We start from the raw sequence: 23,046 nt of genomic DNA on the forward strand, positions 1-23,046 counted from the left end.
CCACTCTTGGCAGCCCGTCCCAGGGACTCATCCGAGACCTGGGACGTGACCCTCCTCTTGTACCCCACCTTTTCCTTCCTGCGACAGTTTGACTTCTCCCTCTGCCAGCTCCTGCCACTCTCCCCTCCTATCTACAACTGTCGATGCCCAGAGCACCTCTTAATAACCCTCCTGCATTGCTCATCTCCATCTCAGAGTCTGCTTCCTGGGAAACTCCACCACAGCAGCCATTCAATGGAATGGGCACAACAGACTATAGCAATGTCTAAAGACTTGCAATCCCTGGGCTCTAGGGGGGGGCCCCAAACCTCATGGAAAAACATGTAGAACCAGGCACAACGGGACCTCCTTTGAGAATAGGGGTGTTTTCTTTGGAGAAGATTAGTGGGGAGGTCCCAATCTTCTCCGTGATCCTCACGGGAGACTTGCTGAAGGAAAATGAGAAAATACTACCATAGCTGCTACAAACATATTCACATAGTTTAACAGATTGACAGGGGGAAATTGAGAGGAGAAAGTTTGTAATCAAATCTAAGTGAAAACTGAGCAGGGACCCTGTGGGGCTCCCGGTACAAATCCTTTTCTGTGTCTCCCTTTTCTGGTTTGTAGGAAATGGGCTCCATTCAGCCTCCTTGACCTTGCCTGAGTTCCAAAGGGCAGATTCAAACAGTTGCTAATCAGGGAAGGGAAGGAATGCAGAGACAAGGGAAGAGCAGTCAGGAAACAATGGTGCAGCCTTGGGGCAGGGTCCTGGTTCCGCCTCAAGGGATACACATAACAATACCTTTGAGTTCAGCAGGAACTAACGCCCCCATCCAGGTGGAGATTGGAATGATGATGTTGACCCTCCTGACTTCAATCAACTAAAGCTTGTACTCTGTAGACCTTTGCCCCAATTCTATGCTGAATTCTCCTCTGCTCAAGCCCCCTCATGAATATGCATATACCTGTAGCTTAAAACTTCCCCAGATTTGCTGTTGGGGAGACACTGCTTTGGGAAAGATCCGCAGTGTTCTCCTTACTTGCTGCAAGTAATAATAAATCCTTCCCTCTCCCTCGCTTTGGCTTGGTTGTGTCTATTGGCTCAACCACCAAGAGGGTGTCTACTGACAGCCACCAAGAGGCAAACCCAGTTTTCAGGCAACAGAAGGCCTACAAAGCAAAGCTCACTTTTACATCACAGGTCATAATTTTAAAATCCCATTAATGTTCACCTGGAGGTTTGTGCCAGCAGCAAGAGTGAATTTGCCATCGTAAAAATGTTTCCAAGGACCTTACAAAAATAATTACTATTGTATGTTTTGAGTTATTTAGGAAAGGACCTGGGAGTTAAAATCCACATGATCCCCAAATTCCAATAAATTTTAAACAAGTCTAAATATTGAAAATCTTCCCTTCTATGCATTTTTTACATGTTCTGCTAGCTGCATTAACTTATATGTAATCTCAAATTAGAGAAAAGATCATTTTAGTCTCACTAAAAGTCTTCATAAAATCCTCCATAAATAATTTACACGAAAGATAGTTTCCCCAGCTCTAATATTACAGTTTAACTAATAAATCCAATGTGGTTTTTCATAGAAAAAAAACCTGATAAAATGCTTGTTAAAATAACCATTATTAAAGAGTTGTAAAATTGCATGCTCATATAGATATGTTATGGTTTGGAAAATTTTACTTCTGATAAATGGAAGGAATATTTATAAGTGGGATGGAATATTTATAAATGGAATACTTGCTGCCATATCAATAAACAAAGGGTGTCACAGTCACCAATGATTTGCAGCCCTCCAACGTGAGCTGGTGAGCTCTGAGGAAACTCAGGGCTGAAAAGAATACCTGCCATCAAGCAGCCATCAGACTGCAGCCACTCCCTGCGGTGAGCCCTGAGGAAACTCAGCATGTGAAAATACAGGCCCCAGATAGCTAAAGTACATATCAAAGGAATGATTTCAGTGAGCCCAGACTCTTGCATCTTCCCGTACACAGAAAAGCGCCAAATTCCTTAACTTGAGATATCTGGTTTTCTTTAATTAACAATAATCTTTTGACTACCTGCCCTTTGTTGCAAAACTCCTATATATCCTGGCTCCTCCCCCCGCCTCCTCGGAGCAGTTTCTCAAGAGTTATCTGGAACGCTGTCTCCCGGGCTGCAGTCCTCATTTTGCCCCAAATCTAACTTAACTCGCAACTCTCACGTTATGCATTTCTTTAAGTCAACACTTCTTCAATAGTGTGACATTGTGATGATATATATTTGATCTTTGTCTCTAGTTCCTGGCGAGCTTCTAAATCCTTTGGAAATTCCTGAGTGATAGGGATGAGAAGAGTGTCTTTGTTATTCGTAACAAACCCTTTGCAAGCAAACCTGCGTTTATGCTAATGAGGGTGACTCTTAATGGGCCCTTAGATAGCTTCAGGATCGGGGCTGGTTGCCAAGGGAACCAACCACGTGATTAGTGGTTGGTTCCCTTGGCAACCAACCACTAATCACTCCCTGGACCTCCAGGGAGGAAGGGGGCCGCTGGATCTTGATGTAATCGCCAGTGCCCAGTGATTTAATCAATCATGCCTACAAGATGAAACCTCCATAAAAACCCCTAAGCAAGGGAGTTCACAGAGAGCCTCCGGGTCAGTGAAGTAGAGCTCATCCACGTGCCTGGAGGGTGATACACCCCAACTCCCTGGGGACAGAAGCTCCTGCGCTCAGAACCCTTCCAGACCTCACCCTACGTACCTCCTCATTTGGCTGTTCATCTGTGTCCTTTATAATAAACGAGTAATAGTAAGTCAACTGTTTTCTCTGAGTTCTGTGAGCTGTCCTAGCAAAGTTTCAAACCTGGAGAGTATGTCATAGGAAACCTTTGATTTCTAGCTTGCCAGTCAGAAGCAGGCGAGGCCTGGAAATTTCGACTGGCATCTGAAGTGGGGACAGTTTTGTGGGACTGAGCTCTTAATTTGTGGAGCCTACGCTAACTTCAGGTAGTGTCAGAATTGAATTTAACTGTAGGTTACCCAGTTGATGTCCAGAGAGCTAAAGAACTGGTTGGCGTGGGAAAAACCCCACACATTTGGCCATCAGAGGGGTGCTGAGTAAAAAATAGATCATAGGTGACTGAATTATAGTATATTAAAGAAATAAAACCTAACACAACTAGTCTTAGCAAAAAAGGGACACTGGCTTAATCACAATCATGGCCAACCCTCATTTTAGAATACTCAGACATCAGAAGTCACTTGAAAAGGATCCCTTTTTGCACCCACATACATGCGATTAGAGGCGAGAGCACAGCTTGTGATGTTCAGCGCAGCACTAGGTAACCACATGTGAACTCAGGCAAATGACTTCTACTGCCTGACCTCTGTATAACGTGGCTGTTAATAGAATCAATGTCATGGTGTCACTGCCGGCATATACGTCTCTTAACAGAGTGCCTCGCCCATAGCAAATGTGTAAATACCAACTAATATCATCACTACTGTCCCTACACGTTTCTTTCCACAAAAGGTATGGCCAACTCTCATTTATTTTTTTTAACTAAAGTATAGTTGATTTACAATGTTATGTTAATTTCTGCTGTACAGCAAAGTGATTCAGTTATACATATGCATACATTTTTTATATATTCATTATGGTTTGTCATAAGATATTGAATATGGTTCCCTGTGCTACGCGGTAGGACCTTGTCGTTTCCATTCCATGTATAACAGCTCACATCTGCTAACCCCAACCTCCCACTCCATCCCTCCCCCAACCCCCTCCCCCTTGGCAACCACAAGTCTGTTCTCTATGTCTGTGAGTCTGCTTCTGTTTCGTAGATAAGTTCATTTGTGTCATATTTTAGATCCCACATATAAGGGATATCATATGGTATTTGTCTTTCTCCTTCTAACTTACTTCACTTAGTATGATAACCTCTAGTTGCATCCATGTTACTGCAAATGGCATTATTTCATTCTTTTTGATTCACCAACTGTCATTTAGAGGTTGAGAGCGTTGGCTCTAGAAACAGACTGATTCTGTGACCTTAGAGGTAAGTTACTTTACATCGCCGACACTTTTCATCATTTATAAAATGTGGATAATAATACCTACCTCCAGGGCTGAAGCGAGGATTAAATGAGATACTATATGCAAAGTGCTTAGAAGGATGCTACTGTTATAATTTTAATAAATACAATGTCTCTTTCCAAACACATCTCCCCGGGGCCCTCTAGGGGAATTCCACTGTGTGAGCCCATGGATGATTTTGTAGCAGAAGACACAAAGTTTCCTGCCCTTACAACATCACTCAGCATGCTGGGATTTACCAGCAGAAACAATCAATCCCAACTGCTCACCCCAGTACACCCTTGCGAGGGAAGGTGCTCATCTAGTCACCTTCTCTGTCAAGTACTCTCTGAACCTCCAGACCTGGACCCTGAACTCCAGCCTCAGAGAGCACAGCTCAACTAATCCCAAACAACTGCACCCTTTCCTAGTCCAACTGTAGTCTCACTGGGGTCACAGGTGCCAGACGACAGGTGCGTCCCTAGTCTTTCAAAGATATTATCCGAATGCTTTTGATGTCCCCAAACTATACAGAGTAATGAGAAGATGAAAAAGCTCTTTGTAACTCAGGCACAGACAACATCAAAGGGGAGAGAGAGAGAAAGAGAGAGAGATTAAGACTTCTAAAAGAAACGATTTTTCTCACAATGCGTTTTTCCTCAGATGTCAGTAATTATCCTCTTTGGGTTAGCAGACTGTCATTTTGAAATCTGAGGTAATGTGATGATCTAGGTCTAGAAAAATTGTGTCTAAAAAGCAAGTTTAAATAAATAAATAAATAAATAAAATAAAATAAAAAGCAAGTTATCAAAAAAATTTCCCTCCTGAAGGGTTTCTCTACCACATAAGATTTTTTAGAGTAGTAAAAGTACCTGATATTTATAAAGTCATTTTATATATTATCATATTTAATTTTCATGACAACACTGGGAGGTAGAAACTAATAGTCCCTCTTTACAGACTAGAACTTGAGGGTTCTAAGAAGCAGTAAATGACATACCCGGGGTCCATAGTGAATTTACTGAAAGCCCAGGACTTTAACAAAGGGCTGTGACTCCAGAGCCAGTCTGCCTTTCTCTACGGAGAGGTCCTCACAAGATGGAAATTCATATCCTTGAATGTTTCCAACACAACATGTATTCTACTTTCCACTGAATAACTCACCCAGTTCCGAAGTCGGCCACTGATTAATGCCGGTAAAGATATCAACTTTTCACTCCATAAATAGTGTGAGGGAAAATGCTTACTATCTCTAACGGTACAGACCAAAATGATGATTCACTTAGATGAGTCAGAAGATTCCCAGATTTCAAATTCAATGCTTTGAAATACGAACTCCACTTTGGAATAAATCAAAAGAGACTTTATGCATAAATAGAAAGGTTGCCTTGGCCCCCAAATGAGCTTTGCTGCTATAAACATTAATCCCTGGTGGCAGAATAGTGTTGATTTGAGGGAGTCACTTGTTGAGGCAGTAAGAAGGATGCTGAGCAGATCCTAATTAGAAAAACATTCTGGAGTCTCGCAGAGAAGAGACCTGGCAGGAGAAACCTGGAGTGAGATTCAGATGAAGAAAGAGGCAAGTCTGGCAAAGAGGCAACTTGTGAATTTTACATACACTCTGAAGACACTTTAAGGAAATTCAAACTTTACCAGCTGGACTGAGATGAAAGGAATATCCCAGAGGCATCTGCTTATTTGAAACAATTCATTTCAGGAAGAAAGAGTTTTCAAAGAAATTCACTTAAGGGGTACTTTTGATCGACACCCATATGCTTAAAAAAAACCCCACCACTGCAAAGGAGAAGTCATGAGCAAGAAGAAGGTGGCTAAGAGAAATAAGGATTGTGATAGGCAAACATCGTAATTACCATCATCCCCATCACCACCATCATCATCATCATCATCATCATCATGGCTAGCACTTTCTGTACATTTGCTGTGTACCAGGGATTCTTTCAAGGAATTTGCATATTTAATTCATTTCTCTCTTTCTCAACAACCCTACGAGGAAGGTGTTATCATTATCTTCATTTTTTAGATTAAGAAATAGAGGCTCAGAGAGGTTAAGAAACTTGCCTCAAATCACACAGCTAATAAGTAGTGAGTCAGAAATTCAAATCCAGGTCCTCTGGGTTCTAAACCTATGTGATCCCAATCTTTATATTATTACAGGTGGGCTGGCTGTTTTATCTTTGACTTTTCCCCCAAAATATATTTTCAAGGCTATGAGGAACTTTAATATAATAATGCCAACACATCTTCAAGTTGGTGGAAGATATTAGCAAAAGACCACTGAGACAAAGGCTGTTTCTCTCATAGCTAGGAGAGACACTCTTTAAGATGTATTGTATTTAAGATATATTCATGTCTTCTGTGAAATTTATAAGCATTTACCTCTTTCTTCTTCTGGACATTATTTTCAGCCATCTCACTTTTTCCATCTTCAAGCCTATGTATTTATGCTCAGGAAGCCTGTCACCATACAAGTATTTTCTCTTCCTTTGATCTGTATCATTTAGACTCACTCGAAATTAATCTATTAACTTAGAAGGTTCCTAAATACCTCCATCCTTATGCATAGCTTCAACTGTAAAATTCCATTCAGGGATATTGTCTCATATGATTGCTTTAACTTCCAAAGCAGCCCACAGGGTGCTAGCTAATTTACGGTGACCAAAAGTAAATTTAAACGTGACCATAGAAATGAGAAATGCAGACTGGCCAAAGTATAGTTTCAAAATGTTCCCCTTCAAAGTTATTGAATGTCTGCTGACAACCCTTATGTTTCCTAAACGTACATAAATCCGTTTGGATAGAATGCTATGAGCCTCAGAGTTGGAGGACAGGGCAGAATCCTACGAATACTTTCATCACCAATTAATGAAATGAAGTAATATAACTAATTGTGACTACAACTTAAGGCTTCACAACGTGTGCCTGATTTCACTTTTATGAGAAGCTCTAAGGGTAAATAAGCAACATATTCTTAAAAGCCATGATAATGTATGGCATTTTTATTTCAGCAGGCTCTTGGTTAAATGCCTCAATGAAGAAAGAGGATCAGACCTTCGCAGGAAAGGATGTGAATTCTTCTTTTGCATCTACCCAAAAGCAAGAGCAGAGTGGTGATTGGGGAACTAACATCTATGAAGAAGAAATATACATATAACCATGTGCTCATGTGCGTGTATGTACATGTGTGGCTACACATACGTACACACACATACACACACAGAGTATCTATTTGCTCATGAGTGAACTTCTGTAGAATGTAACTTTTAAAACAAAAGTCAGATCACGTTACTTCTCTACTTAAAATCTTCCAATGGATTCCCATATGACCAGAGTAAACGTCAATGTTCTTATAACTGCCTATAGGTCCTCTGACCTTCCAGTGTGGTGCTGGGGCTTGTGAATGCTGACTCAGGAGAACTGACTGTGCCCCTCTCTTCCCAACTCTGTATTAATAAATGATAAGTTGGTAGGCTGACCTGAGCCACAGTGAAGTATTTACACCATGCAAACCCTACAGATGAGAGTTAGGTTTTGTTAGAAGGTCACCTCCTCAGTGAGGCTCTACCTGACTATTCTATTTGATATTGGATCCCACTCTCTCACATCCCCACACCTCCCATTCTTTGTAACACTTGGGACTTTCCGATAACATATATATATGTGTGTGTATATATATATATTTTTTTTTCAAATATGGCTGAGCAGATGTTTTATTACACATCGCTTTAATGTATATGGGAGATTTAGCAGATCTGGTTAAAAAGTTTAAAGCCTTTGCAGAAATTATTAAATCTTGACGTGGGAAAAGTCACAGATTTTAAAAGCCAAAGCGTTTTGCATAATTCCACAACTTGGTGGTTAACCGATTTTTAACTCTAAAATATATTTGAAAATCAACTCATATACCCATTAGAGCTGAGAGTGTTAAATTTAAAATGAGCATTTTTTTAAAAGTTTCATACAAAAGAATATATGAATTTTTGGTACATCTAAATTAACTTCATTTGTAAGAAAATCCATATTTTACACCCTTTTTTATTTTGCACTTTATCATATTTCTTGATTGTGTCAGTTACTGCAAGTTAAACGCAATATAAAATCAAACATGGCTAATTCCAATTTTATTTTCGGTATATAAGTTGGGTTTTCTATATTTTGAAAATATAGAAATATATATCTCTATATTTTTTTTTTTTTACTCCTGGTCCTACACAGCTAACATGTAAGCTCCATCAGGGCAAGGATTTGTTTTGTTTACCTCTGTATTTGTAAGTTTATTTGTAACTTAATTGTGGACAAAGAAAGTAGTCTTCATTTGTGGAATTTTGGTGGAAGCTGGTGGTGTACGTGTTGAGATGGGGGCGGGGGTCTCGTGGTTTCTTGATATCAGATGAGGTAGGCACTTGTTATCTGTAAGACTAGATTACTTGTGACTAAAATATTTCACTTTTGCCCCTAAGAACAATACCAAATCAAAGTCCGCCCAACTGTACTCTAAAAGGGGCAGGCTCACATAGGGGCAAAGACCCATTCTTTCAGTCATTCAGGCAAAAAAACATTTACCTAAAGCCTGCTATGCACCAGGTCCTCATCCAAGTGTTGGCGGTACCTCAGAGGACAAAATAGAAACAAACTTCTGCCTTCATGGAGCTTACATTCTACCAGGAGAAGGCATACGAAAAACGAATACATATATGATATTATGTTAAGCATGTTTAAGTGCATTGAAAAAACAATAAAGCAGGGAAGGGATAAATTAGGGATAGAGAATATTAGGTGGGGTGGAAGAGGCTACTCCTTAAGGTGGGGTTATCAGGGAAGGTCCCTCTGAGGAGGGGATACTTGAGTTGAGACCTGAGAAAGAGCATTCCAAATGGAAGAAATAGCAAGTATGTTTTGATTATCTATTGATGCATAAAGAAATAGTCCATGTCTTAAAACATTAGCCTATTATTATCTCTTATAGTTCTATGGCTTGACTGGGCTCAGCTGGGCAGTTCTTGCTTGAGGTTACTAGTGTGGCTGTATCAGAGAGAGGCTGGAGCTGCAGTCATTTGAAGGCTCGACTGTGCTGGATGTCCAAGACAACTTCATTGCCAAGTCTAGTGCCTTGATAGGTAAGGCTGGAAGGCTGGATTCAGCTGGGACAGGAGACCAGAGTAAGTATATGTGGCTTCTCCAGTATGGTGGTCTCAGGGTATTTGGACTTCATACATGATGTAACTCAAAGCTCCAAGAGTGCCTATTCCAAGAGAGAAGTGGATTTGCCAGTTTCTTAAGGCCTGGGCCCCGACACTGGAACAACATCACTTCCATCATATTCTACTGGTCAAATCAGCTACAGAGCCCTCCCAATAGGAGGGGGCATAGAATCCCCCTCTCCCTTCCCATAGGAGGGGTGTCAAAGAACATCTAGCCATCTTTTTTTTTAACTTTTTAAAAATTGAAGTATAGTTAATTTACAATGTTGTGTTAGTTTCAGGTGTATAGCAAAGTGATTCAGATATATATATATATATTCTTTTTCAGATTCTTTTCCATTATAGGTTATTACAAGATACTGAGTAGAGTTCCCTGTGCTATACAGTAGGACCTTGTTGTTTATCTACTTTATATATAGTAGTGTGTATGTTAATCCCAACCTCCTAATTTATCTCTCCCCCCACATTTCCCCTTTGGTAGCCATAGATTTGTTTCTGAAGGCTGTGAGTCTGTTTCTGTTTTGTAAGTAAGTTCAATTGTATCATTGTTTTAGATTCTGTATGTGGCCATTTTTAATGTTTCAAAGTGAAAAAGCCCTGGAATAGGAATAAACTTGACACACTAGAAGCCAGAGTGCCTGGACTAGGGTGGGCTGGGTCAGGAGGTTGGAAGGGGCTATCATGTAGGTACTTGAAGGCCATAATAAAACTTTAGTTTCATTCATTCTTCTAATTTATTTTTTATTGCTTTTTTTTCTCCCAGGGTTCTACAGTCAAGAAGCCAGCCTGGATATATAGACAAGATGTCAAGAATGATCTGGGAGAAATGCCTAGAAGTAACAATGGAGAAATATGAGGTCCCTAAAATAGCAGCAGCACAACTACACTGGCCTTAGAAAGAGAGGTAGCAGCTTAAAATAACATGTTGTTTTTAGATGGACTCTCATCCTTTCTAATCCAAAGGATCAATGTCATTAGGTATCATAATGACCCCCTTCAACTGCCAAAACATCTACTCTACATAGCTCACCCTTAAATATATTGCTTTATCTTCTCTTTTCTGCCTAAGCATGAAGTTGTACATAAAGCAATGCTTCTTCTAACTATATTATGTTTACAGTTTGCAGTGGGAAAATGAAATGAATGTGAGATACGTGTACGTCTACTCTCACATTTATCTGATATAACAGAGTTCCAGCAGTCTTACCAGAATGAGCAGCTTTAATACTTTTTAAAATTCCTGGATTAAGAATGAAATGAGATGGTTCAATGTCTCTCAATAGCCCTTGATTTAACCAAATGGAAAGTTCATGTCAGTGGCCTCCATGGGCTCCTAATGCCACTAGGAGATCAGGTGGGTCTCAGGAGGTCAAATGGGGATAAATGGGGCATAAGACAGAAGAAAGGTAGTATTAGGGGGGAAGAACCTGAGCAGAAAGAAGAGGGTTGAGTCCATAGTTCAGTTCTCAGCACCCTTACCCTTTTCCTTGTTTTTCTTGAGACTTCCCCCGACTCTCATGTACGATTTCTGTGTCGGTCAGCAGCTCAGCTGAGAAGCCAAGTACACAAACTCTGGAGTGAGGTGGATCAGAGCTGGAGTCCTCACTCCATCACTTACCAACTGAGGGATCTTGAGCAAATCACCCAAATACCTTGTGCTTCAGTGCCCTCATTTGTAAATAAGAGATAATAATGGCCATCAAGCTTTTCTGAGGATTGAGATAATGCATATCAAATGCTTAGACTGGTGCTTTTCACATATTTAAATCTCAAACGGTGTTGGCTATTGTTGTTGCTATTAAATTCAACTTTGAACTCAGTTTCCAGGAACCACAATGCACATGTGTGTTTGGTTCAATGTGAGAGCCTGAACTATAGGTGGTTATGAATTGTGATTTTTTTTTCTTGGTTTGCACATGACTAGATGCTATCTGTAGCAGCTGCCCTTAACATTTGCCAACTTAAAAAAGAGGAGACAGCAAATGTCAGAAGTAAAAGGCTCCAGGTCACTTTGCAGTCCGGTTGCTCAGAGTTTTGCATGGAGCATGTGTGCTAAAAGATGAAATGAATAAATACACATCTTCCACTGAACTATAGTCTTATCTTCTCTACAACTCATTACTTGTGGGAATCTTCCTTAACTATATTTTAAGCCAATAATCTTTTATAACACTTTGGGCCAGTTCTGTGGTTTCTCCAGTGTCAGTCATAGTCAGGGACAATTTAAAAACTTTATTAAAATAATATTAAGGTAATGCCATCATACAAAAAGTATTTATGCTCTCCGTGCAGTTAGTCCATTAAATTTATTTAGCAATGTTCTTCAAGGTTTTGAGAAGTGTCCAAAGCACTCTCTGGCAGTATCTCTGACCACCTCGACCTCGTTTAGTTCCAACTTGCTCGCTGCCTTATGCATGAAAAACTCAGGGACATGGCATTTTCCTGGGCACCTAGGAGAGTTTTTAAAAAGGGATTCTAAGCTGGTTTGCCCTTAGGAAGGAACAGGCACATAAGGAGTTTCACTCTTTGTTTACTTCCAAGTTCTTTGTGATGCCATATATTTGGAGTTGCTAGAATAAGTAGAATTAATCTATGCCATAATGTAGGGTTTATGTTATAAGATCTAGACATATGTTTTAGACAGGTTGTTAAAAAACTGAAGATGGATTAGAAACATTTGCAAAAATCCATAGCATTTGCTAACTTTCTAGGCCTCTGCTGTCCCATACAGTAGCCACTAGCCATATGTGGCTATAGAGTGCCTAGTATGGGGCGAGTCCAAATTAAGACGTGTTATAAGTATAAAATACACACCAAATTTCAAAAGCTTAATACAAAACAAGAATGTAAAATATCTTATTAAATAATATTTTATATTGACTACAAGTTCAGATAATAATATTTTGGATATCCTGGATTAAATAAAATATATTCTTAAAATTAATTTCACCTCTTTCTTTTTACTTTTCAGTATGGTTACTAGAAAACTTTAAATGGCATATGTGGCACATCTTATATTTCTACTGGAGAGTGCTGCTTTAAGCTATTTTAATGAGTAGTCCAGATTTCACATATTTGTCAAAAGGGGGAAAATTAATGTATTTTGATTCTCTGAACTTAGGTTATTTAGGGATTAGTAAACTCTGACATGCCCACTGTCTCCTGACAGCTCTACAAGACCATCAGCACTTAGTAACCCAAAGGAAAGCCACTTAGTAACCCAAAGGAAAGGGTCTCAATTGGGCCAAATAATAAACATGGTCCCATATGCCAGGATCTGAAGAGTGGAGTGGAAGGAAACTTAGAAGGTAACACAACTAAAAAAGGGGATTTTAATTTCTCTTTTTTATTATCTGTTTACTCCGTCTGGGCATGTGAGTCTAGATGCAGCCAAATGCTGATGTCCTAGCCTATTAGTAATATGGGAAATAAATAAAGAAGAGAAGACTGGATTTTAAAGTGAGAAGTTATATTTCAGTGTGTAAGGAGCCCATGAAAATATTTTCAGGATGAGTTTATTGGCCTGGTTCTCTTTTGAAAAGAATTTGTAAAGCTTTATCCTATCTGGTGTCTCACCATTTAAATTTTTACTTGGTAGTAAGGCTCCTCAGAGCCTATTAGAAAAGTTTGTTTTCAAAAGGAAAGGAAACAAGCTCTATCAAAACATCCTTAGTATCTTCAGTGTATCACAGCAGGCTTCTTGGTGAAAATAATGTTAATCAGTGTCTTCTGTTCTCTTTCTCTTTAAAATCTCAAAGCACTCAGCAAGACAGGTACAAATGTCCATCTTTTGCAAATGGAGAAATCAAGGTACAAAAGCATAAATAACATGGCCAAGGTCACAAAAAAAGTCAATGATGAAGAGTGTGTGTGTGTGTGTGTGTGTGTGTGTGTGTCTGTAGCAGACACTGTGAAAATTCTGTGGCCCAGTAATACCAGGATAAGAGTCTTTGCGGGTTTGCATTCAAACAGCTGCTTTGGGATCTAGACTGCCTACACTCAAAGGGTCAAAGCTCAGTCACTAAGCCTGGCTGGAAGCAGTTTGGTTATTGTTAATAGATACGTCACCCAGGAGACTGCTGCCTAGGCAGGTGAGAATCACAGATATCTGCTGGAAACACTGGGCCTAACCTCTTCTCATAGGCCATAAACTATCAAAAGTAGAGTCTGTGCGTAGAAAACAAACTTATCGTTACCTAAGGGGAAAGGGGTGGAGAGGGATAAATTAGGAGTTTGGGATTAGCAGATACACATTACTATATACAAAATAGATAACCAACAAGGTCCTACTGTATAGCACGGGAAACTATATTCAATATCTTGTTATAAACTATAATGGAAAAGAATATGAAAAAAAGTAGTCTTTTTCTAATCGCATTTTTTAAAATAAAGATGAGAGGAGCTCTTCATAAAAGTTCAAGCAGTACTCAAAAATACAATGAAGAAGGCAACAAATTACCTCAAATTGTACCATTCCGGTTAAAAAAATAGCTATAACATTACATTCCAGACTTCTGTGTAAGCATCTACAATATAGAAAGATGGCTGGCTGGCTGGCTGGCTGGCTGGATGGTTGATATGGATGGACAAGCGAACGAATGGATGACTGAGAGAAAGAGGAAGGAAACAAAAAAGGAAGAAAGGAAGGAGGAAAGAAAGGGCAAAGAAAGAAATACGAGCATCTGAGAATCAAATCATATTTGTTGTTCTCACTGACATAAATGTACTTAAATTTAATGGAAGAAACATAAACTGAAGGAACTGAAGGAAGAGCTAAACTTCAAATAAATGTTGCATAACCCAAGAGAAAGAGCCCTGTAGCATAAAGTCAAAAGATCATAAAAATCATTAAGAGATTTGAGCCTTTGTTTTTTTATTAGCTACAGGTATAATTTTGGTATATACCGATTTCACGCTATGAAGGAAGATTTCAGTAGCCCTCACCTTTCTTATACCTCTTCCCTTCTCACCTTCTCCACATTCTGATTTTATAGATTATATAATTTTTTACCATATAAAGGCTTTTTAAAAAAAAGGTCTGTAGTACATTCTTTACTAGAGTCGTATTTCTTCCAATTCTTTGTTTAAATCTTTATTTAAACGTATTTAATGTTTAGCGCCAATTTCATCCAAGCTGATCCATTCCTGAGTTCTTTATTTGGAATCATCATTTGATGATACCTTGAAGTGGAGTGATATTAGGACAAAATTTTAAATTGTGTGCCATTAGCTTAGTGGGCAGGACACAGGTGCCAAGAAATGGCACAGGATTGAAAGGTAGAGAAAGTGGTAAAGCACTGGCAAAACTGTCGCCTGGATGATTGGGAAAGGCAGACCAAGTACTTAACCAACCTTGAAGCTCTAAGAGAAACTGTCGGAGTTGTTAGTGATTTTTTACTTTGTAACATGTTTGCTTTCAGCAATGGTGTAGCTCTGGGATTGAAGAGCCAGGATTGGAAACCCTTTCTTGTCATCAATTCTCAAATTTTATGATCTATGGCTGCTGTCTTTTCCTGGTTTAATTGTGCCATGGGATTTTTTTTTTTTGCTTTATTTTATTTAGTCACTTTTCCTTTTTTTGTTGTTTATTTCTTTTCATATTAAAAGAAAAATCTTTGATCCCACAAATCCCACACCGACTTCACCCCAAATTGTGTCAAATTCAATAAATTAGCCCTGTGCCCTGCACAGTAGTCACTTGTATTAGATGTGCATTACATGTTAGACAACTTGAATAGAGTGTAGAAGCTTAACAGTAACCGATTGGCAAAATATCCACCATATTACAGAATGTTCTTGTGACAGAATATTAAAATCGTATCTACAGAGAACTTTTAATGACATTAGAAAATACTTGTGAAATATTTATAAGTGAAAAGGCAAACCTAAAAACCTTCTTTATGTGAAAGTATAAAAAAAAAGAATCCAAGAAAGTCAAATATAAACGAAATATGTTGTGTGTGTGTGGTGCATAATCTTAAAGCACAAATAACTGTAAATTACAAAATGTGATCGAGAAAGTGAGGAGGAGACAGGACTTGGGAAGGAGTCAGTGGAATAACTGGAGTCAATTGCAGAACATTTTAAGGAAAGGTGGATCTTTAACAGGGTTTTTCCAAGATGTGAGAGGGTAAGTTTGGCAGGAAGGAAGGGGGGCAAGCTAGGTGCTGGGGCTCGGAAGGAAATGACAGAAACCCTCCCATCCAGAGGACAGCGAGCTCTTCAATGTGTATTCTTGGCGCCTCAGTTCATGCTCTGACTCCATCGCTTCCTGCCATATGCAATTAATCTCTTTAGCCTTTACATTCTTACCTGTTAAATGGGAACAAAACTTCTAGTTCACAGCCAAATAACTTCCAGTTATTTGGGACTCACGTTTGTGAGGTCCAAATAAGACATAAGTGTGAGAGCACTTGGAAGGTTCTAGATGTCCATACCAGAGTAACGTTACCATTGTTATTATTTACTGGTTGTAGCAGAGGCCAATAGAAAGGCATGGGCTCTGTGAGGGTGTGGCAAGGTAGGCTAACACATTTTAGGCCATCTTGTACTTCCTGCCAATCCCTACAGGCTGCTGAAGCTTTCACCTGTTACATGATCACCTTTATTAGTCACCATCCTCTGATGAGCTGGGCCCATGTCGCTGCATCTCCTTTGGACTACTTGGCCATACCCCATGATGACATCGTATAGATGTCATATAACATTTCACACAGGATTTAAGCTACAGGCTTGTTTCCTTTCATGAATTTCACCATCATAACTGAACTCTATACATGCTCTACCCTCCACCTCCAGTATAATTTAAAACTAACTCTGTGTTACCCACAACTCTAGTTTTTGTTAAGTTTACCTAGATGTGTGTGTGTGTGTGTGTATTTGTACACAAGAGAATATGTTTACTGATTTTATCATATTTTAAATTCTAAAAGGAAACCTTGAAGGCTTAGAATAAGTTCATCTCATATCCCCTAATATTGCTCCACATTCAGCCATTGAAAGCATCATTTTCAGCAAATTATTACATGCCGAAAATCTGTCTATATTTTCTAAAGAACACAAATGAGTACTTTGGTTTCCAGAATAACTTAACACAAGCTTCAGAATGATCACTAAACAAATGGGTTTCACTTGCTGAAGAGGAAATGACTATTCTACACATCTGGGGGGAAAAAATCTCCCATGATGATAAGACATATATGTTTCCAACAAATAAATGAAATGGAATGGGGGTGGGTGTGGAAGAGAAGGTTCAGGAAGCCCATCTCAGCTCGGGCAGACTCTCAGAACCAGTGAGCTCTGTGTGGCATGTGTGACATTCATGTGAAAGGGGCAGCTGTTCCTGGATGAAATACAAGATTTTGTCTAACCTGTTTCTGGATTCTTCTGTCATCGTGAGAGAAGCAAGTACACCCTGGACTTTGATCCAGGCTTCTCTGGATTAATAGGATTGGAGGGAGAGGCATGCAGAAGGGGATACTAAGAGTCTGAAGAGGACTGGGCCCTCCCGGTCTGCTGATTTCTGGGAGATGCTGGGGTCCCGCACCATAGGACGGTTTCCGTTCGCCAAATGCAATTAAAATTTGAATATTTTCTTTCTCAACATTTCGCCTCTACTTTTGTTGCTGTTCCCCAACACTGACAGTGATCTCTTCCAAGAAGATCACTCAACTGGTCTTATCATGAGAGATCTAGTTTCCGCTGTACGCTTTTATGTGCTTTTTTTTTTTTTAACTGTATTTTCCACTGGCTTTCAGAGTTCTCACCAAACTGAGGGGCTCTGCCATATGGCGCCTGCTCCGTGAGGCTGTTTGAATAGCAGTTGTAGCAACAAGCAGTAGGTAATATATTTGAGAGATGGCTCCTCATCCATAGGCCTCTTCAAGCACTGAGGTTGACCACATACAACACAAAAGGGACTTTGACAGTAAGCTTGGCTTCTGCTCATTGGGAAGTAGACTAAGACCAGAGCATCTTTTTTTCTCAGTTTCTCCCCATAGCTGAAATTTGGAAATGATGATCAGTGTGAAGTTGGGCTCTTAAGTTTAAGTCACGCTACATCTTTACATTCACCAAACTCCTAACAGTTAAGCTTTTGGGCCTAAAGCAGTTTCATGCATACTTTAACTAGACACTAGTTCCAAATTCCAGACTTATAAAAGCTTCTGAGACAGAGGAACTCTATTTGCCAATAACCTAAATTGTACCAAACTTCAGAATTTTCTCCAACTCCTTCAAAGTAAGAACCCAAAAGAACAAAAAACAAGCAACAACAAAACCACACATGTGAACATGCAAACACACACACACACACACACACACGATGAAGGAGGAGGAGGCACAAATTAAAATATAGCAAGATCCCTTAAGAGGTTTATATTTTTTATCTTTTTCTTTTTAATTATGAGATAGTCCCTAAAACGGAACATTTTTCACAAGTCACTTTCAAGGCATGTAAACAGCTGCCTTCTAAACTAACCTAGCAGAAATTAGCATGACGATTTGTGAAACAGATTAAAAACTTCCTTAGATGTTTCACAATAATTGTTAAGCAGGAAGGACTGCATCACTGATTTGAGAAGTGCAGAAAACACCTTCTAAATTATATAGATTTGAGCTGAAGCGATCACTTTTCCCACTGATAATTAAATCCCAGTATAGCTTGGTATCACGTCTCTGAATCACAAACAAGGTTTTGGAAAACCACATTTTAGCGACATAAGACAGATCTACTGTAGTACTAAAAATGAATGCCACTCAGTAGATGGAAACATTTCTGGCAGATCAGAGGCAGACAGCAAAACGCCCTGCACATCACAGCACACCAGGGGTTGATGCATGCTTGTTATGGGTCCAGCATGAGCACATCCCATCTGTCAACAGACCATTTCTTCCAGAACTATCAGAGAACTGGTGATACTGGGAGTCCTGTTTCTTGGGAAACACACCCTTCCTTTGGATAGCTATCCTATCATGGGCTGCTGTAGCACCCCCCTGCCCCCTTTTGTGAGTAGTTCCATTTCACCAGTTTCAATTCCAACCATCATATCCAAATTCCCTAGCTTAATGTTATTAAGGCTGCACGTAAAACTCTGTCTTCTTTTAACGACCATGTAAGAAATTGAAAAAAACCAGAGTCCTTGAGCAGGCTGATTTGAATTGCAGGATCTGACAATATGAGAAGTAACACACTTGATACTCTTGATATTCTCAGGCTTTGGGTTGAGAAATACATGCAGGTCCGCTGAAGAAACAAGGCAGAAATATACTAGATATTTGCATGAACCACTTGGGAACAGTATTTGCAATTGGGAACAGCAGTTATTGAAATAGGTAATAGAGAGTAATGTCCAAATGGCCAAAGTACTGCCTACCATGACAGAGAAGACAACTTTCTGAACTACATTCTTCGGCATGTAGTAGCAGATCAGCTATCAGAGTTCTGCTCAATAATCCCAGAAATGGATGGAGTCATCTGAGATGCTTTTTACAGGTTCAAAATAAGAAAAATGACATATGAGCAAAGACATGGAGGTGATGATGGTGGAGAACAAATATTTAGTTTGGGGAGGACTTCTTAGCGCTAAGGTCTTTATTGTTATTTATTATCGTGTAGCGCTTCACTGGATACAGCCACAAGGAGGTCAAATTAGCACCCTTATCAAGACTGAAAAAAACCTTTGTTTCATAAATTCATTAGTGTTTCAATAGTGTCAGGATGAGAATTAATTAGAGAGTAAGTAAGTATATCAAACACGTACAGCAGAAGTCAGAAAATAGCAATATAGGAACATGAAAATCTAGGTACCAAAAGAATATTTTAGAGTGATTTTCTCTAGATAGGATTATTGGAGGGGTTTTTAAATTGTTTTTCTCTACCACATTTTCTTATTATATTTTTACAATAAACATGCTTTCCTTTTGTAATAATTCAAAAGCAATAACATTTATTTTGAATTTCATACAAAGCAATGTTGGCATATATATTTATTCTGTATCAAGTCAGAGATACTGCTTAATTATATTTTCTTAGCTGCACGTGGATTATACGAAATAGCTTAAGAAAGCAGCATTATTCGGTCATCACTCTGAAAAATTCAAGTATTACATCGTTTCCACAGTTGATGACTATGAGCAATCTCTTTCAAACAAGGAACATAATGTCGGCCGTAAGATTTCCAGATAAACAAAACGTCCTGAACTTAGCTCCTGACTGCCAAGAAACCCTGCCCACACACAGACAGAAAAGTGAATATAATTTCTAGTCATCTCCTTTGTCGGGAGAAACCTAAAAGAGATCCTAGTGTTCTGGGAATTCAGTCTCTGCAAGTCTTAAATGTTAGGACAAGATAAAGACAGAAGAAATCAGTCAAGATGAGCTACATATAAAAGCAAGGAACACAATGAAGGATGTTTACTAAGTGTTGCTGATGGATGTTCAACAAATCACTCTATCACCATGCTACATTTTCATTTCTAATTCATGTGTCTCTTTTTCCACTAGACAAATAGGGAAGCAAGGTGAAAAGGCTCATAAAACAAAATCTGAACATCAACCAAAACATTTATGTATAAATGTTACCCGCATTATACCAAATCAGATAGATGTTTATTTCCTGTTTTATTAAATGATTCACAATGTACAGTCTATTATTTGTCCTTCTTGATATTATCACCCACAAATAATAACCAGGTGTCAACACTGTTATGTATATCAAAACTGACTGTTGCGAGTTCTTCTGTCTCCTAAGGGGATGGATGATTTCTTCTGGTGAGGAACTTGGCTCTATACTGCTCGCTTCCACTTACGGAGGCAAGTGAGGAAGAGAGAGGAAAGACTGAAATTCAAAACCTCTGCCAGTCCTTCCGTGGGACTTCAGAGTGGGGTCCAGGGTAGGTGACTCTTTGCTTGTCAGAGAACATCAGTGACATTGTGGACCAAGACAATGACGCTGGGAAAACAAGGATCCGGGAGATGCCAGAAGAGTCTAAAGGCAGAAACATGGTGGGAGACTGGACTCCACAGAGAAATGTGGCCAGTGAGAAATCCCCAGGGGCACGCTGATTGAAGAGCTTATTTGAATTAGAACGTCTGGTATTCAATTCTAAGTTGTTTATGTTTTTGCAATTGAACCCCTTACCCACACTGTTCAAAACTTCAGTCAATTTTGCTGTACACAAATGCTTGGCGTGGTCCGAAGAAAATCAAGAGAAAGAGATGAATTTGAACCCAGGTTGACATAGAACAAAGGAAAGAATAGTCACAGGCCATGAGTGTGAATGAGCATAAGTATCATGGAAGCAAGAACCATGAGCCACAAATGATCACGGGAATTGGAAACCCAGTAAACTCACAGGAATTTGGGGGAGATCAATGGAGCTTCCCCATGAAAGATGGAATTTGAGACTTGACTTACTTTTATGTAAATCTCTAAAAGAGAGTGAGTTTAGCCTCTATATAGGACATAATGACCAAATTTCAAAATATTACATTAGACATACTGCAAATACTCTATAATGTGAAGTCTAGGGCAGCATTAGTAAAACTATACACAGGTTTTTGTATCACATGAAAGAGCCCCAGTTATTTTAATAGAGGTATTTAATAAATCAATCACAAATGTTTTTTTCTCTATTGGTTTTGTTAAACTTTTTACCAAATGGGCAATACCACTTCATCGATAACCTTCCCAAATAGGTTTAGAATTCTCCTTTGATAACAGTAAAAAAAAAAATTCTCAGAATGGTTGAAATATACTTATAAAATACATATGCATCATTCAAGGATGAAGGAGATTGTCTGAGGGGAGGATATGGAATTCATATATGGAAAACACCAATAGAGAAATCTTCAAATCCTTCAAAGGCTGGTGCAGGCTTACCTTTACATGGTGAATCAGACGCTCTACTTCATTCACTTTGTAGGTCTCCAATCCTAGCTCCTTGGATAATCTTAAGATACGATTCTGAGTTGGGCCAACATAAGATCCTCCAAGGTCCACATATTTAACTTTTTGGTTCTGTTTTCCCATGGAAAAAAAATAAAAATAAATATATGTGAAAATGTTATTCGTAAGATAAAAAAAAAGACAGCCCTGAAATAAGCAAATTGGCATTTCATAGGTTTTAGACACACGTTGAGGTGTATCCATAGAAAACTGGATTCTGTTAGCAACTCTACTTCAGTCATGCAACTTAACAGTTATTGAATCATTCCTTAATGTAAAGCAAAATTGATTGACCTTGAAATAGGCAAGAGACTTCTGAACCCCATCATTCTCAATACATACCACAACGTGCTTTGGGTTTTAGTGGCTTAGATTTGTAAGCTGTGAATTACTGATGAATTTCTCTTTACTTAGCATTTCAGGCTAATTTTGAGGCACCTAATGCTAGAGGAAAAGCGAGAAAGGAAATGACCATTTCTTTTCTTTTTTTTCTTCATTGATTTACAATGTTTCAGGTGTGTAGCAAAGTGATTCAGTTTTATATATATATATATATGCATATATGTGTATATATGTATATATGTGTATATATACATATATATATATTCTTTTTCAGATTCTTTTCCATGATAGGTTATTACAAAATGTTTAATATAGTTCCCTGTGCTATACAGTAGGTCCTTGTTGGTTATCTATGTTATATATGGTAGTGTGTATCTGTTAATCCCAAACTCCTAATTTATCCCTCCCCCCTCTATCTCCTTTGGTAACCATAAATTTGCCTTCTACGTTTGTGAGTCTATTTCTGTTCTGTAAGTTCCTTTGTATCATTTTTTTAAGATTCTACATATAAGTGATATCATATGATATTTGTCTTTCTTCGTGTGACTTTCTTCACTTAGTATGATAAACTCTAAGTCCATCCAGGAAATGACCACTTCCTTTGTGGTTTGCTCATCCAGACATTTGAAAGATAGCATTAGGGAATATTTGGTCCTAATTCAAACCTTTGAAACTGCTCTTATGTTCAACAGAAAGTTTTCTATATGGTTATGAATTAGCGTCACTTGAAACGACTAAGGACCAACCTTTGAAAAAGAGTGACTAGAAAAACTCCCTATGTTTGAACGTGTCCAAACATAACTGGATTCCTAATAGTCAGGGACACCAGAGCAGGTCCTCCTTTTCTGTTTTTGTTTGTTTGTTTGTTGATTGTATAGTTCCCCAACTTAAAAAAAAGGGAACATACATTTCACAAGGGCAGTGGTCTTTGTCTTATTCACTAATGTATTTCAAACACCTAATTATTGGTGCAATCATTTATTGGGCAAGTGCCAAGTATCATGAGGTGAGAAAAGGGACAGAAGAAAAGGGTTGAAAAGGAAGCAAATTGAGAGGCTGTGGAGAGTAATTTTCACTCTCTTAAAAAGAGTCAAATGAAGTTCAAGAGTTTCAGAAAGAAACAAGAAACTCAGCTTCAGTGTCATGTTTCTCCAGCCCATCATTATTGTCTTACCCTGATGGTGTAAGTCCTGCCTCCCACACGGTCCCGGGCTTCCAGAACAATCACATTCAGGCCAGAGTCATGCAGGAGTTTGGCTGCTGCCATACCTGGGAGAAAATACAAGAAAAAATCAGAATCAAACACTTTACAGGGACTGCAGATCAGCTCCTCATGCTAACAGCCAATGAGAAAAGTCCATGTTAGCACACACAAACAAAAGGGTCTGGGGTAAAAAGAAAAATATCACCAATGTGAGATTAAATTCATTAAAGGAAAGCGGCATTTGTAGGTAGAATTCAGACGTTGATTGTTGAACTCTTCAAC

The 23,046-nt window shown here is 38.9% G+C and overlaps 1 protein-coding gene across 1 annotated transcript in view; it reads right to left on the reverse strand.

Moving 5' to 3' along the window:
- MAOB (monoamine oxidase B) overlaps positions 1–23,046 on the reverse strand; it is a 105,573-nt gene that overhangs the window by 45,284 nt on the left and 37,243 nt on the right. Inside the window, exons 2-3 of the mRNA XM_082378193.1 lie at positions 22,735–22,829; positions 21,153–21,290 (exon numbers count right to left, since the gene is read on the reverse strand). Of these exons, the coding sequence (XP_082234319.1) occupies positions 21,153–21,290; positions 22,735–22,829 (233 nt within the window). The remainder of the gene's footprint in view (positions 1–21,152; positions 21,291–22,734; positions 22,830–23,046) is intronic.

This window comes from Balaenoptera borealis (genome assembly GCF_965194805.1).
Source record: "Balaenoptera borealis genome assembly, chromosome: X".
Classification (NCBI taxonomy): Eukaryota; Metazoa; Chordata; class Mammalia; order Artiodactyla; family Balaenopteridae; genus Balaenoptera; species Balaenoptera borealis.